The sequence below is a fragment of the Athene noctua genome, chromosome 27 (genome assembly GCF_965140245.1).
Source record: "Athene noctua chromosome 27, bAthNoc1.hap1.1, whole genome shotgun sequence".
NCBI classification, from domain to species: Eukaryota; Metazoa; Chordata; class Aves; order Strigiformes; family Strigidae; genus Athene; species Athene noctua.
In genome coordinates, this window is record NC_134063.1 from 2,966,163 (window position 1) to 2,980,614 (window position 14,452).

The window sequence follows — 14,452 nt, forward strand, 5'->3', positions numbered from 1 at the left end:
GGAGGTGGCTGCTGGTGGGTGCAGCTGGGGACAGAGAGATAAGGGGATGCCCAAGCAGGGCCAGAGGTGGGGGATGGCAAGCAGCACCACCTTGCCAGGAGCAGGACCAGCCGTGGGGACAAGGAGATGAGACCCACAGGAGGAGGCCAATGTCCCCATCAGTTCCTGCTCCTGCCTCAAGCACCCCAGCTGGCTTTGCCAAGCCTTGGCCCCAGAGCCGGTGCCGCTCCAGGGAGGCTAAAGCCACCCCAGAGGTGGCAGCTTTGGTAAACCCACACCCTTCAGTGCAACATGGCAAGCAGGGCCATGGAAATGTCACCCTTCCTCACCACCCCACCCTCGCCCCCAAAAGGTGAGCACATTTTGCAACAGGGAACACACATTTTCTGATTAAAACAGTAAGGATTCCCTAATTGCCCAAAGGTTTTCTGGGGTACGTGGTTCATTAACAAATCGCGCAGGCGGGTTCACGCCATCTGCAGCCCATGGACACAGACTGGAGCTCTGTTAAGAGCTGAGCTTTCAGCCCGGGAGAAAACAGGCGCCCAGGCAGGAGTTACCGTTCCCCAAAGGGGTCGATGACACTTTCCAACAGCCACCTCAAAAGTCCCAGCTCAGCTGGGGAGAGTCGTGGCAGCGGAGTGTGCAGCAGCTCCGGCACGACGAGACGCGGTGAGAAACTGCGCCACGGTGGCCTGATGCCAGCTGACGGCACCCAGGGAAGCACCGAGGCCCCGGGGCGCTCGAGGGGTGCGTCTTCCCCATCACCCCATCCCACATCGCACCCCAGCTGCCCCAGGGAGTCACGGCTCGGCCACCCACAAACCACCAGCTGATGTACAGACCCGCAGAGGAACGACCCAAAACCAGAGCGGGGTGGCCGGTCCCGAGGACGCTGGAACCGCTGCCCAGAGGCTGCAGGCAGTGAGACACCGTAAGTAGCACATGAATTCATATATAGTAAAAAGTCTTTATTAAGAAGGCTTTGAAGTCAAAAAATAAAACTCTTGATACAATTTTCATAACCGTCAAGTCAGCTCAGCAAATATATAATCAGTACTTTAGCCATGTAAGGTTAAAGGTCCGTTATTTTCTTTTTAAAATAAAATATATTTTAGTTTTTAAAATTTATTCAATAAAGTACATATTTTCCTATAAATTCCCTACATATACATAAAGAGGTAAAAAATAAAAAAATAAAACTAAAAAAAAAAACAACCCACAAAATAAAAAGGAGATAGAAATCTGTCTGGGTTTTGCGACATGGCGTTGTAACAGTGCCCCCTCTGTCCCGCGAGCTCTCCCACCCAGACCAGCCCCTCCAACCACGACCTCCAACCTCTTGTCACACGTTTTTGGGCAGTTTTCACATTGGCAAAACAGAAGATAGACCTGTGTTACAAAAAAAAAAATTAATATATTTATAGAACCATCAAGAATCATCCAAAAAAATAACTACATACAAAAAACAACAACAACAAAAATTATAATAATAATAGAATGATTTAAAAAAATAAAAGACAACCCTTGCGTGTCCTAAAATAAAAAGTGCAACCGGACCTTTTCTTTCTGTTTATTTAACTTTGCAAACTGAATACTGTTATTTGGGAAGGACTGTTGAAGAACAGCTGGGCTTCCTCCTCCCAGCTGCCACAGCCGGGTGAAGAGTTAAAGCTATTCTGTAAACATCGGAGTTTCCCCCTCTCTGCAGTTTCACACCCCTCTTCCTCGTTGTCTTCGGCCCCTTCTTCCCCACCCCTCCCGACCCCCTGTATTTTGGCCACCCTCCCGCCCCACCATCCTGCCCTCTCTACCTCTCCAGCCAGCAAGCAGCAGCCTCTCCTTCCCCCCCCCACCCCGTGCACCCATCGGATCCGTTATTAAATAAAAATGTTGATTTAAACAGTTTAAGTCCTTAAAAAGCTGTGTTGGGGTGGAGGGGAGGGCTGGCTGCCCTGGCGAGCCGGACCCGGCTAGGAGAAGATGTGGATGGCTTGCGTGGCGGGCGTGTGGCAAGCGGGACACTCGGGCTCGGCTTTGCCACAGATGCGCATGGCACACTCCATGCAGAAGAGGTTGTGGCCGCAGGGCACCAAGGCGGCGATCACCTCGCTCTCAAAACACACCATGCACTCGCGGGAGCTCTTGCGGTGCCCGTCGGAGCTGCTGGAGTCGGTGGGCGAGCCCGAGGCGGCCGAGATGCTGCCGGGCAGGGAGGAGGAGGAGGAGTAGCCGGTGCTGTTGGAGAAGGAGGACAGCGAGCCTTGGGTGGGCAGCCAGGACAAGGTGCTGACGGGGTCGCTCTGGATGCGGCGCGCTAAGGGGTGGTCCAGGGCCACGCCGCCGCTCTCGGGGAGGGTGGGCGAGTGGCGCGGCGTGGCCGTGCCGCTGTTGCGTCTCTGCGAGCCGTTGATGGAGGAGCAGCTGCTGAAGGCTTGCAAGGGGTTGCCCGAGCGCTCGAAGGGCGACCAGATGGTGGTGGGCGTCGTGAGGTCGAGGGCCAAGAAGTCGAAGCCGAAGTCGCACTCCTCCGAGCCCAGCGGGGCCGGGGGCTCGCTGAAGGTGAAGCCGCTGCTGGTGCTGTAGGGGCTGGTGGGGCTGGCGTCCGCCACCCGCCCGCTGTAGTAGGACTCGGTGGAGGTGCTGCCCAGGGAGCTGAGGCTGTCGTTGCGGAGGGCGGCCGAGGGGCGGCGGGCAGGGTGCGGGGCCTTGGCCCACAGGCTGGCCGTGCTGCCCTGCAGGTCGAGGCAGACGTCGGTGCCGTTGGAGTGGAAGTCGTTGTCGGCATTGACGTCGATGAAGGAGCCTGTCCGCATGGTGATGTGGGCCTCGATCTCCTCCCGGGCCCGGTCCACGTTCTCGGGCATGCCCGTCACCTCGAAGACGGGCTCCTTGTCCCGGCTGGGCGTCACGATGTAGGTGTGCGTCTGCTGCTGGATCCGCTTGATGGTGGCTCCCTTGGGGCCCACCACCAGCCCCACCACACGGTACGGGACCCTCACCTGGATGGTGGTCTGCCCCGGCAGGTTGGGGGGCCCCTGCATGGCTCCCGTCAGCCCGTTCACTTTGTTGCGCGTCGCCCGGATCATGGAGAAGTGCTCGGCAGCCGAGAGGATCTCCCTTTTCGCCATCTCCACGTCCTCCTTCCTCCCGGTCACGATGAAAACGGGCTCCTCGCCCCTGACTGGTGTCTTGATATACGTGTTGGTCTTGGCACGTAGGGCTTTGATTTTGCAGCCTGCAGAGCAAGGAGAAGGGGGAAAAAATGACACGTCAAAGCTGAGACCTCACGGGGACCCCCTGCCCACCCAGGGTGGGAAGATGCAGGACCAGCAGGTCCCTTTGGGTCTGCACCTACAGCACAGACACCCTTAGAGATGGGTCCCTCCCGCCTCAAAGGCAGCCAGGAGCTCACAGTTTGGTGCTGGGGGGCTGCACTGGCTCGTCCAAGACACACCAGGCTCCTGGCACCAACCTGACCCTCTGCCACCACCTCCTCTGTGCCACACGGGAACCCCTCAGCCTGCAGCCCAGCTCCCGAGGGCTGGGACAACATGTGGGCAGAGCGGGGACAGGGCAGGCAGCCATGGGGGCACTTTCTGGGCCACTGAGGGAATGGGAGGCCAAGTTTACTCAAAAGGGGTTTAAGGAGATACGAGGTAAAAAAAAAAAAGACACTGAAGATGGAAGGGAAGGAAAAGGCTTGTTTGGATCCTGCAGGTTTGTCGACACCTCTCAGCCAGCAGCTAAACCGGAGAAACAGCCCCGGCTGCACCCCAACAGCAGCAGCGAGGGGCAGGGGCGCTGGGGGTCCCCGCGGCCGGGCGGCACAGGCAACCCCCACCCTCCTTGCCCTGCCCTGAGGGAGAAAACCCCAGGGCAGAGGCTGCACCCTCGCTGGCTGGGGCAGGGGTGCTCGCAGGGCACCAGCTCTCCCCATTCTGGAAAGACCTGCTTCCCCCGCACCAGGAACATGATTCAGCAGGCAGAGCCCAGGCTGGGACGCAGGAGACCGGGGCTTTGCTGCCAGCTCTGCCTTTGCCTCGCACAACCCCGGGCAAGTCCCTGCCCCTTTCCTGCCGTGGGCGAGCTGGGCTCTGGCTGCGAGTCCCCGCAGTGCCTGTCCGGTGAAAGGCTCCGGCGAAAGGCTCCTGCTCTCCTTCAGGACGGGTCACTGCTGCTCTCGCCGAGGGGCTGCCTCCGGCCGCAAGCGCAGCACCGCTCCCTGCAACCCCTGCCCTGCTAATTGCATCCGCTCTGCCCGCGCTCCAGTGCACGCACTTAATTAAATTCACATGAGCCAGGCGCAGCGCACCGGGACCTCAGCCCGGCCGGCCGCCCTCCGCTCCCGGCACACCAGGGCCAGTGACCCCGTCTCCCACCTCCCACGCGCCTCCTGAGCTTTGCAGCACACCCGGAGCAAAGCTGGGAGCCCACAGGGATGGATTCTGAGCCATCAGAGCCCCGAGACCATCCCTGTCCACTCCGAACGCTGCTGCTGCAGACGCACATAGATAAAGCGCCGCACACCGGCAGGGAGAGCGCGGCTGCTCGCTGGCAGAGCCAAGGCACCCGCAAGCGCCCGGCTGGCTCCTCCACAAAGGGCTCGCTCGGGGCACTCCTCCTCCTCCTCTTCCCAGATGCTCCCTGAGGAAGGGCAGGGCAGCTCTTCCAGCCGCAAGGCTGCAGAAGGGAGAGCCCTGGGAGGTGGAAGGGCCTCAGCCAGGGGTGGTGTGGCACAGGACGCTCAGGCAGGTCTGTCCCAAGCAGCCGCATCAGCCCGCGCTCGCTAACAGCTGGAGAGCAGAGCCCTAACGGGGGCCACACTATTTTCCTGGAGACCTGAACGTGGTGCCTTCACCAGGGCATTAAGCATCACAAGTAGTAAAAAACTGTCCAAAGGAGTGAGCAGCAGCTGTCCTGGGTGTCACAACCTGGCTTTTTGGCAGCACTAACCCCTCCGATAGCCACATTCGGGGAGCTGACAAGTGATGATACTGGTTCTCAGGACAGAAGAAAAACCTCTCAGAAAAAAACCTCTAAAGCAGCTTGCACAAGCCAGCACAGCCCTGCCCAGCTCCAGGCTGCCTTGGGTGCTGGCAGCTCTACACATGCCCTACCTGCTGCCTGCAAAGGTCCCAGCACGGCGACAGGCAGGTTGGAGGGGAATGTTGAGGGGGGGAGCAGATAGATGAGCAGCCAGACCGAGCTGGGGAGGCAGGAGACCTGCTGAGATCGCCCTCCTAAGCAGGGAAACCCCCTAGATTTCGTACAAGCCAGATCAAAAGCACTTGAAGGCCACATCCAAGCCCTTCTTGCAACCAAACAAATGTTCCTCCCACCCTGCATTGCCCCAGGGCTTCACTCCCAGCTTGGGGCAGTGGCACAAGCCCCAGCTCAACCCTTGGTGCAAGCGGCCAGGCTCGGTCAGGCAGAGGCAGGGCTGGGGACGGCACAAAGCTGCCCCACTACCCAGAGCCAGGGAGGCCACTGAGCGGCTGCGGGGGACATGTGGAGGAGGAATGTGGGTGGAGAAGAGTTTGTCCAGGCTTTTCCTAATTTAGGACAACAACTGGAAGGTGTATTTATGGCTGGGGGCATATGGTGGGGAAAGCAACGGCCCAGTCACTGGGGCAGGGCAGAACCAGCAACCATCAACGGTGAAGTTTCTTAAGCATGTATTAGCTTCTGCAAGTGTGTCCAGAGCAAGGTGCCTACAACGCCCATGTCTTTCTCTCTCTCTGATTTATTCTGGTACCTGCTATAACTCTTCCCCTGCTCTGTGGCTTGGCAAACTGGGATGGGCACAGTGGCAGTGGGCAAGGGCAGCTGGGCTGGGAGCCACCACAGGACTCTGTAAGGGCCTCCTGCTGACACCAGCCTCACACCCAAGGTCCCAAATTCACCTTTGCAGCAAGAAGTGGCAATTTCAAGATCCAAAGGTATCAGCAGCTGCCAGGAGCTGCGAACAGGAGCTGCTCAGGAGCCATGTCCCGCAGGGGGCACAGCACTGCGAGGCTCTTCCTTGCCCTGCTCTGCCGCCTGCACTGGTGGGACCAAACTGATGCTACAGCAGCATGAAATGGAGGAAAAGTTTATCCGGCTGCTCCTTGCGAGCCCTTCCTAGGGGCAAAGCCAGCAACCTGGGTTAAAAATCAAAGAGGTGTCTGACCTGGCCAGCTCCGCCCTCCTCAAACAAGCAGGGCAGGAAAAACGCACAGTCCGTGGCTGCTGGACACTGCTGGGGCCACCACGCCCGCGCTGTGCCGGGGCCACCTGTGGCACAGCAAAGTGCAGCACCGGTCGGAGCTGGTTTTTCTAATCCTGGTGTAAAAGAGGATGGTGGCAGGTCTGGGTCAGGGAGGGTGCTGGCTCACCTCCCTGCCCGCCTGCAGGGAAACACTGCAGAAATAAAGGCATCGGCTGGGGAAGCCGCTTGCCCAAGGCCACGTGCTGGCATCTGCAGCAGGAACCGTGTGAGGAGCCTCCACCACTGCGACACACCAGTGAGTGCTCCCAGATGGGCACATCGGGGACGTGGTGGGAGCAGAGCCAGGACAGCACCACGGCCTCACCCAGGGACCAACCTGTCCTGCCACTGCCCCCAGTCCCAAACTCTACCTAAGGCCACTGGGACTCCCAAGCAACAGGTCCTAAAAGCCCTGACCGGGAAGGGTGGGCACCATCCCAGGGCTGGAATTCAGTGAAGGGTTTAATCCCACACGGCACCCCAAGCTACAGGTCTGCAACACCGGGAACTGGGGAAGAGACACAACCTCGCAGCAGTACGACCAACCCCTGTCCTCCATCACATCTGCACCCAAGATGGGGCTGAGCCAAGGCTGCTCCTGCCCACGCTCAGGGAGATGCTGACAGCCAAGCCCCCCAGGAGCCAGAGGTACTCGCACCACATGACAGAGGTGGTTTAACCAGCAGCCTACAACAGGGGGAACGATCCACACCGGTGGAAGATATTTAAGATGAGTTTCCACAAGCCCCCACCCAAGCACACTGTGGAAACGCCATCCCGGACGGCAGCATCCCTCTGCAGTTGGTGCAGCACAACCCTGTTGGGACAGGGCTGTGGAGAGGACCACGGGCCTCCCGGCATTGCCGTGAACCCCACCACAGGCACGGCCTCACCCCGGCACCACCGGATCGAGCCCCTCACCTCAAGCAAGCAGCAGCCACTGGCATTCCCGTGTTTTATCTCACCAAACACGCAGTGTTCAAGACAAGAGAGGAGGAAAACAAGGTGCCAGACTTTGCCACAAGTCTATAAACAAGGTGCCTTTAAAAGCAGTTTTCAGATTCAAAAGAAAACACCCCCAAAAGCAGTGGGGGGACGGGGGGGTGGCAGCCCCAGGCGTGCTGCAGCCCCAATAGGTTTCAGCAGGGCTCTGGAGTAGTTCAGTCGCCACATTACGGCTCTCTGGCAGAGCTCAGAGTCCCCGTGGGCCCAAACTCTTCATGACAACCTGTGGCCACGCTCAGCTGCAAGCAAACACCCTCATTCTGGGGGTCTCAAGCACACGCAACCCACCGAATCACAGCTCCTCTCAAACCCTCCTGTCTCCAGATTCCACACCCTTCTCTTCCACCCTCGCCAGCTCCAAGCTGCTCTGTTCACCCACACAGCTCCCAGCACACTCCAAAGCTGCCCCACAGAGCCGCAGTGCTCTGGCTGTCCCTGTCCCTCCGGCCCTTGGGCTGAGAAATCACTCGTTTCAGACAAGAAACAGAATCCCAGGGGATTCTCCCCAGAATGATGCAGTGATGGAGGCGGCACCTCAGGAAAGGCAGCTTCTCTCCCTAAATGTCCTCTCTTGGCACCACCAAAGAGGACTTCACCCTCTGTCAGGAGCCCCAGTCGGATCAGGGGTGTGACTATCACAAGAGCCCATGAAAACCAGTACAGTGCAGGCTGGGAAGTGCCTCTCCATCCTCTGTGCTCCTGCTGGTGCCCAGGCAAGAGATAAGAGACCCAACACAGCTCATCCGCTCGCTGATCCCCAGCACAGCCTGGCCAGCTCCTGCTTTGACATAAGGTGGCCTCCTCCACATAGGTACAAAGCCAGCTGATCCCCTCGGCCACCTCCATTTGCCCAAGGAGCTCTGTGTTTGCAGTGCCCCGCTTCGAGCTATGAAAACCCAGGAAGGGAGCTTTTCTGGAGGAGCTTTGGATGGCACCAGCCAGGAGGACTGTGTTCACCACAGCCTCCGCAGCCCGGGAGCCGGCTGATGCCTTGCACCCAGCCCTCTGGAGCCTGCTACCTGCTGCAGACAGACATTGCCCTTCCTCTCCTCCCCAGCTCTGCAGCATCTCCTGGTCTCAGACCCGGCAGTACGGTGCTCCCAGTTCCCCTCGTTACAGGCGAATGGCACAGGATGTGCCAGGACTGGGGCCAGACGTGGAGAACACGTTGCACCTCCATCGCATCTCAGCTCCCCTCTTGCTGAGAGCTTCTTCCCACCTCTCTGCAAACAGTAATTAATTCATCCTTGCAACCACACTGCGGGAGGCAGGCACATCACACCTTTGTTTCTTCTCCAGACACTGGGAAAAGCGAGGCAGGGAGGCTGGGCTCCTCGCCTCGGGCCAGAGAGGAGGAAGCCGGTGCCAGAGCCAAGATGCGCAGGCAGATACTTCAGCGATCAGATCAATCTGTGCGACTGACTTCAGGAGTTTCTGGCTCTGCTACGACCCAGCGAGGTGGGAGGAGGCAGCCAGGCCAGCCTCAAAGGACGTGGCATGATGGGCAGAGGACAGCAGAGAGCAGCAGTCCAGGGCTCAGAAATATGAGAGGATCCATCGCAGCCCCAGCAACCCACTGCAAGTTTACAGATGCTCGGGCTGGCCCAGAAACGGGGGCCTGTCGTGTCCCTGTGCATCCTTCAAGCACCAAAACACCGGCCACGCTCTGGCAGGGAGGAAAGCTGCCGTATTTCATCCTTCCCTGGATCTCCCCTTCGAGCATCCCAGCGTCTTCTATAAACAGCAACTTTCCTAAATCCTTTGCAAAGCTGCGAACGGTCCCTGCGTGTCACAGATGGGGAAGCAGAGCCCAGGAGAGGAGCTGTGGCTGGCTCCGTCCCACGAGAGGCACGTGGCGTAGGAGGGCAGTGCAGCCCAGGGTTTTCTGCTGCACCGGCCGCCTGTCACCTTCTTGGCCTTGTCGGGGCAGAAGCTGCTGGAAATGCGCCCCCAAAGCCAGGACACCAGGGAGCAACACCAGCACGGTGCCGACACGCAAGAGCCAGGGCAACTCTTAACACCCAGCCCGCCCCATCTCCCTTTTCCCCAGCCATTTCCGTTATCACCACCTCTCGTTTTGCTGGTTAGCAAGATCAGCCCACACCGCTGCAATCAATGGCCACAGCACTTTTTGGAGACAGTCCCTCCCACGGCAGGAGTCATGAACAGGCTTGCACGCAAAGGCATGGCCATGTAATCCCGCCAGGCCACGCTGCCTTTCGGTAGCCATGTGGGCAGGGAGGAGAAAAGCCGCAGATCCTGGCTGGCAGATGCTGCTCCAGTGCCGATCTGGATGAGGGGTCGTGGCAACCACCTCTTCTCCAGCTCAGTCAAGAAAACACAGATTTGTTTTACACAACAAAGATTTACTTGCTGGGCTGCTGCTACGCCCTTCTATCAAGGGTTAAATTAGTGGATCCAAAGGAGATAAAGAAAAAAGAGAAGTAGGAGAAATCGCATCCGACAGCCTCTGTCTCCCCTCAGCCCACGCAGGACAGCCGTGCACTGGTCTGACAGCGCTGCTCCAGCTGCTGGGACCTCCCAGCCACGTCCCTGCTCACCCCGATGGCAGCGGGGCTGCCGGGCTCTGGGACGGCAGGACCAGTCCCAAAGCGCCCCAAGAGCCGCTCCTCAGCACACGGTGTAACGGGAGAGAAACCCAGCCCTGCCCTAACTCAAGACCCTTCCAGGGCACTGATACCCAGGACTTCATCCCTTCCTACTTTTCAAGGGCGGTGGCACCCCAAGCACCTGATTCCCAGGTCACAGCTGGGCTGGGCAGTGCAGGAAAAACATGAGCGACAGGGACACGGGCTGAGGGAGCCTGACCAAGCCCAGCAGCGTCACCAGCAGCACATCTTGCTGCTGGAATGATGCCAGATCCGATGGAGCACCCCAAGGCTCGGCCCCACACTGCTGCACAGCCAGAGCCCTGCTGCCACGGGGCTAACAAAGACCCCGGGAGACTCGCACGGGGGAACCCGGGGACCAGAAGGACCCAGGAGCCAGCACAGGTGCAGGAGGATGAGGCGAGCGAGACAGGTTCTGCTCATCTTCGAGCTCGGTGTGAGACCCAGAGAAGTGGGCAGCTGTGAACGACCTCAGTATCACCCTGCTTAGGTTGCACTGGCCTCGCACATCCCGGATTTGAAACAGCTGCTGGGGGCACCGGAGAGCTGCCAGAGCACAAAGACACTCTGCTGACAGCCCTGTCCCTTCGGATGCTGCCCAACCACACCGCCCACCGGCAAAAACCGGGGGTGCCAAATGCTGAGCCCCACTTCACGCCAAAAACCCAACACAGCGGAGCCAGAGCACAGCCTCTCAACAGGCTGGGAGCTGCAGAAAAGTTGAAACCAGGAGAGGGGCAGAAAACACACAGGGGAAAACCCCCAGGGAGAGCTGTTCCTGCCTGCAGGCCGAGGCAGCAGCAGGCAGCTCCAGCCCATCGCCAGCCCCAGGTCCCCCCCGAGCCCACCGGCAGGACTCGGTGCCCCCTCAGCACCCCTCCTTAAGCTGGTAAAACAATTCCTTTTGCAGCTCTTTTCCAGGAGCCCCACGAGTCCGTGGAGCTTAGCGAGCACCCAAACTCAGCCCGAGGTGTTTGGGGCAGGTACCCGGGTGTATTTAACTCACGGGGGTGCCGGAGGCGCGGTACCGGGGCTTCACCACAGCCAAAGCACGCAGCCCCGGCCAGCCGGCAGCTCGCCGGCCCCAAGCCGGCCGTTCCTCCGACCTCCCTGAACTCGCCGAGCCAGCGCCGTGCCCCGTGGAGGCCAGACCCCGTTTGCTTTCGAGTTGCCAGATCCTGGGGGTTCTGCAGAGCCCGGCCAGCGAGGCCACCAAATCCAGGTGCCCATCCAGGCCAGGGAGAAGCAGGATCCTCCCGAGCAGGGCGCGGCACCCCGCTCCTCTCCTCCGGCGACGTAGCGGGCTCTGCCGCGCGGGTCGGGCGCCCCGGCCGGGCTCGCCAGCCCGGGGGGACCCTGCGGCCAGGGCGGTGGGACCGGCGAGGGGTGCGCGGAAAGTTGGGAGGCCGGGAAGCGGGGCCGGCTGGGAGGCAGCGCAGGCCAATGGGAAGCGCAGAGCATGATGTCACCGCGCTCATCACAGCATGGCTCTGGCTAACAAAGAGAACAATGAGGCTGCCCAGCTCCCCGCTTCCCCCCAGGAAAAAAATGCCCCCCGGCCCCTCGGCCCGCAGCCCCCCGGCCAGGGGGAGATGGGAGCCGCGGGAGCGAGGGCAAGGCCGGGGTGCCAGAGCCCTGCGTGGCGAAAACGCCCCGGAGATCAGGCTCCCCGCGAACCCAAGTGCCCATCGCCACCGGGATTCTTGCGGGCAGCAGCTCCCTTCCTTTTTAATTTTTTTTTTTTTTTTCCTTAAATCCCACTCTCTAGGATTTTTTTATTTTTTTATTTTTTTCCTAAAGGTTGAAACTTTGGTTAAAGGCTATTTCAGATTTCCTTGAGACAAAGCCTGTGCCAGGCACACCCACCCAGGGAGAGGGCTGGGGCTGAGGCGTGCCCGGGCGTCCTTTTGTGACAGCTGAGTGCGAGCGGGGCTTCGCGCCCCTCTGCTGCCGAGCTTCATCCACCTAATAAACGAGCGGATTAATTATCGTTTATAAATGAAGCATTCGAGATATCGAGTATCATTTACACACCAAGTCTGAGACACCGAGCTGGAGGGGAGGGGGAGGAGAGAGGCACTCAACTACAATAAAATCCAAGCTTTCGCCTGCACTTCGTGTCCTGGCAGCTCCCACGGACCCGCGTGGCTCCCGGGAAGTTTCCGTGGGCACGAGGCGTTTATCCCCCCCGTGCCGTTTCGCTGCCCTATATAGTTTAATTAATATTTACAGACGGCGCGTTGGGGAAAGGCACAAAGAGCAGCAGCTCGCTCCTGAAACCCACGGCGAAGGCGCGTCCGCGGGAGGAGTTTCAGGGCCGCGGGATTTGTCGCCGTTAAGTTTCCGCCTCCGCGCTGCCGGGCACGGAGACAAAGCCCCAAAACTGACCCAAATAAAGCGGGGCCGAGCCGTGGCCGGCGCATCCCGCGGGAGGCGGCGCCGCAGCCCCGGGGAAGACGCGGGGCGCTCGGAGGCGGACCGAGGTGGGGAGAAGGGGGGGTGCGGGGTGTCCCTGCCGTGTCCCGGTGCCCCGTCCTCCCCCCCCGGCGCGGGGCGGGGGGTTACCTTGCCGGCCCACGATCTCGGCGACGTGCTCGGAGCTGGGCACGGGCACGCACTCGGTCATGTTCACGCTCTTCTTCCTGCTCCCCAGCGCGCCCAGCGGCTCGGCCAGCAGCGCGGCGGGCGGCGCCAGGTGCGGGGCGAAGTTGCCGAAGGCGGCCGGCGGGGAGGCGGCACCGGCGGCCGGGGGGGAGCAGCCGCCGCGCTCCCGCGCCTGCAGGCCGCCCGGCCCCGCGCCTCCCGCCGCCGCCTCCGGCTCCTCCGGCCCCGCGCCGCCCGCCTCCGCCGCCCGCAGCCCGCGCTCGCCCGCCTCCTCCAGCCCCAGCAGCGAGAGCTGGTCCAGGGCGAACCTCAGGGCGGCGGCTTCGTCCTGCGCCGCCGCCGGCGGCGGCGGCCCCTCCCGCTCCCGCTCGGGCTCCGGCGGCGGCGGCTGCTCCTGCCCGGCGGGCGGCGGCGGGCTGAGCAGCGCCAGGCAGCGCGGCGGGCCGCGGGCGGGCTGTCCGCCCTCGGGCTGGTAGATGGAGCCGGGCATGGCGGCGGAGCGGGGCTGGCCGGGAGCGGAGCGGGCCGGGGCGGTGGCGGTGCCCGGTGCCCGCCGCACGCCGCCGCCTCTCTGCGCGCGCCCCCCGCCGCGCCGCGCCGCCCCCGCCCCGCCCCGACAATGGGGCCGCGCCCCGCCCCGCGCGCATGCGCCGCCCGCCGCGAGGCGGCCCCGCCCCGCCGCAGGGAGGGGGCGGAGCCCCCCTCGGCCCCGCCCCGCGCCTCGCGCCACGGCCGGCCCCGCCCCTCCCGGAGTTAAACGGCGCGGGGGGGGGGTGTCGGGCTGGAGGCGCCGGGACCCGCGCGCGGGGCTGGGCGGGGGGAGCCCGTCCCGGTTCCGTCCCGGTTGCACGGCGGCGCCCCGGCACCGCATGTTTCCCACCGTAGAGCCCGAGGCCGGCGCTCGCTGGCAGAGACGTCGTAAAACCGGAGTCAAAAGCGAGGAAGTTGGGGGGGGGGGGGAGCGGCTACCGCCCGCCGTTACCCGGTGGGTCACAGCACCCCGGCCCCGCCCAGGCCGTCCCGTCTCCACCAACTTCGGCAGCTCGGACGAGCCGGGGCCGGCCGAGAGCAAAACCAGCAGCAAAGCGGCTGCCGAGGACGCGGCGGCTCCCCCGGGGCGACACCCCCTCCCCCCCCCCAACATCCAGAGAGTTTATGAAGCACTCAGGGGGATGGAGCTCCAGCACAGCCACTGGGTACACAAGGATACTCCCTTCTTCCCAAATTACAAAAGTTAAGAAAACACAGAAAATCTTTGTCCTTTCCTCCCTTTTTTCCCCGGGTTCTTATGGCTCTCACAAGGGTCAGTCGCCATTCATCACACCCAGCGGCCAAGCGCTCGCCTCGTCCCGCTTCAGAGCTGCAACAGCTTTGCAGCCCGGATGTCCCGAGACATCCAGGGATCTCGACCACCCTCCCAAGCCTCCCACCACCCCAGCAGGTCCCTGCTGAGATGGTTTCTACCCCCACAAAGGCGGCTGGTTCACTGCAAATCGATTTACCTCCAACCGATTCCTTTGCCCGGGCCACTGCTCCGCAGACGAAGCGTTACGGGACACCGGTGGCGATGGCACCGCTCGCTGCTTCCCCAGAGCAGCGGTTCTCAACCTGAGCTCCACACCCCCCCGGGGGCCACGATGTCATCACGGGGGTCTGTGAAGGCTCAAAGCAGAGGTGGGGATCATCCAGCGCGGAAACATTTGGTCTGGCCTGCAGCAAGCACTGCACCCCCTTTTCATAGAATAGAATCACAGAATCATTCAGCTGGAAAAATCCCTCGGGATCATTGAGTCCAACCATCAGCCCAACTATACAAAGTTCTCCCCTACCCCATGTCCCTTTTCCCACAGCCCCCTCCCCTCAAGGCTCCTCTCATACTCAAGCCCCCCCAAGTCTGCCCCGATGCCCTGGTACATTCAGTGCTAGTCTGGTTGGTAGGACTCACTTTAACTAGGCAGTTTTT

At 61.3% G+C, this 14,452-nt stretch overlaps 1 protein-coding gene across 1 annotated transcript; it reads right to left on the minus strand.

The window, feature by feature from the left end:
* Window positions 1-1,809: 1,809 nt before the first annotated feature.
* MEX3D (mex-3 RNA binding family member D) lies at window positions 1,810-12,989 on the minus strand. Its single transcript, XM_074927864.1, has 2 exons — window positions 12,451-12,989; window positions 1,810-3,238 (listed from the first exon to the last, which is right to left on the minus strand). The coding sequence occupies exons 1-2, from the start codon at window positions 12,977-12,979 to the stop codon at window positions 1,974-1,976; spliced, it is 1,794 nt and encodes a 597-aa protein (XP_074783965.1). The 5' UTR covers window positions 12,980-12,989; the 3' UTR covers window positions 1,810-1,973.
* Between the last annotated feature and the right edge of the window lie 1,463 nt (window positions 12,990-14,452).

What these genes read in the sequence shown, in the direction of transcription:
- MEX3D (XM_074927864.1), bottom strand. Translation starts at nt 12,979, where the DNA reads ATGCCCGGCTCCATCTACCAGCCCGAGGGCGGACAGCCCGCCCGCGGC. An exon ending in CGAGATCGTGGGCCGGCAAG is followed by an intron (nt 3,239 to 12,450) that starts GTAACCCCCCGC and finishes CTTGCTCTGCAG; the next exon opens with GCTGCAAAATCAAAGCCCTA.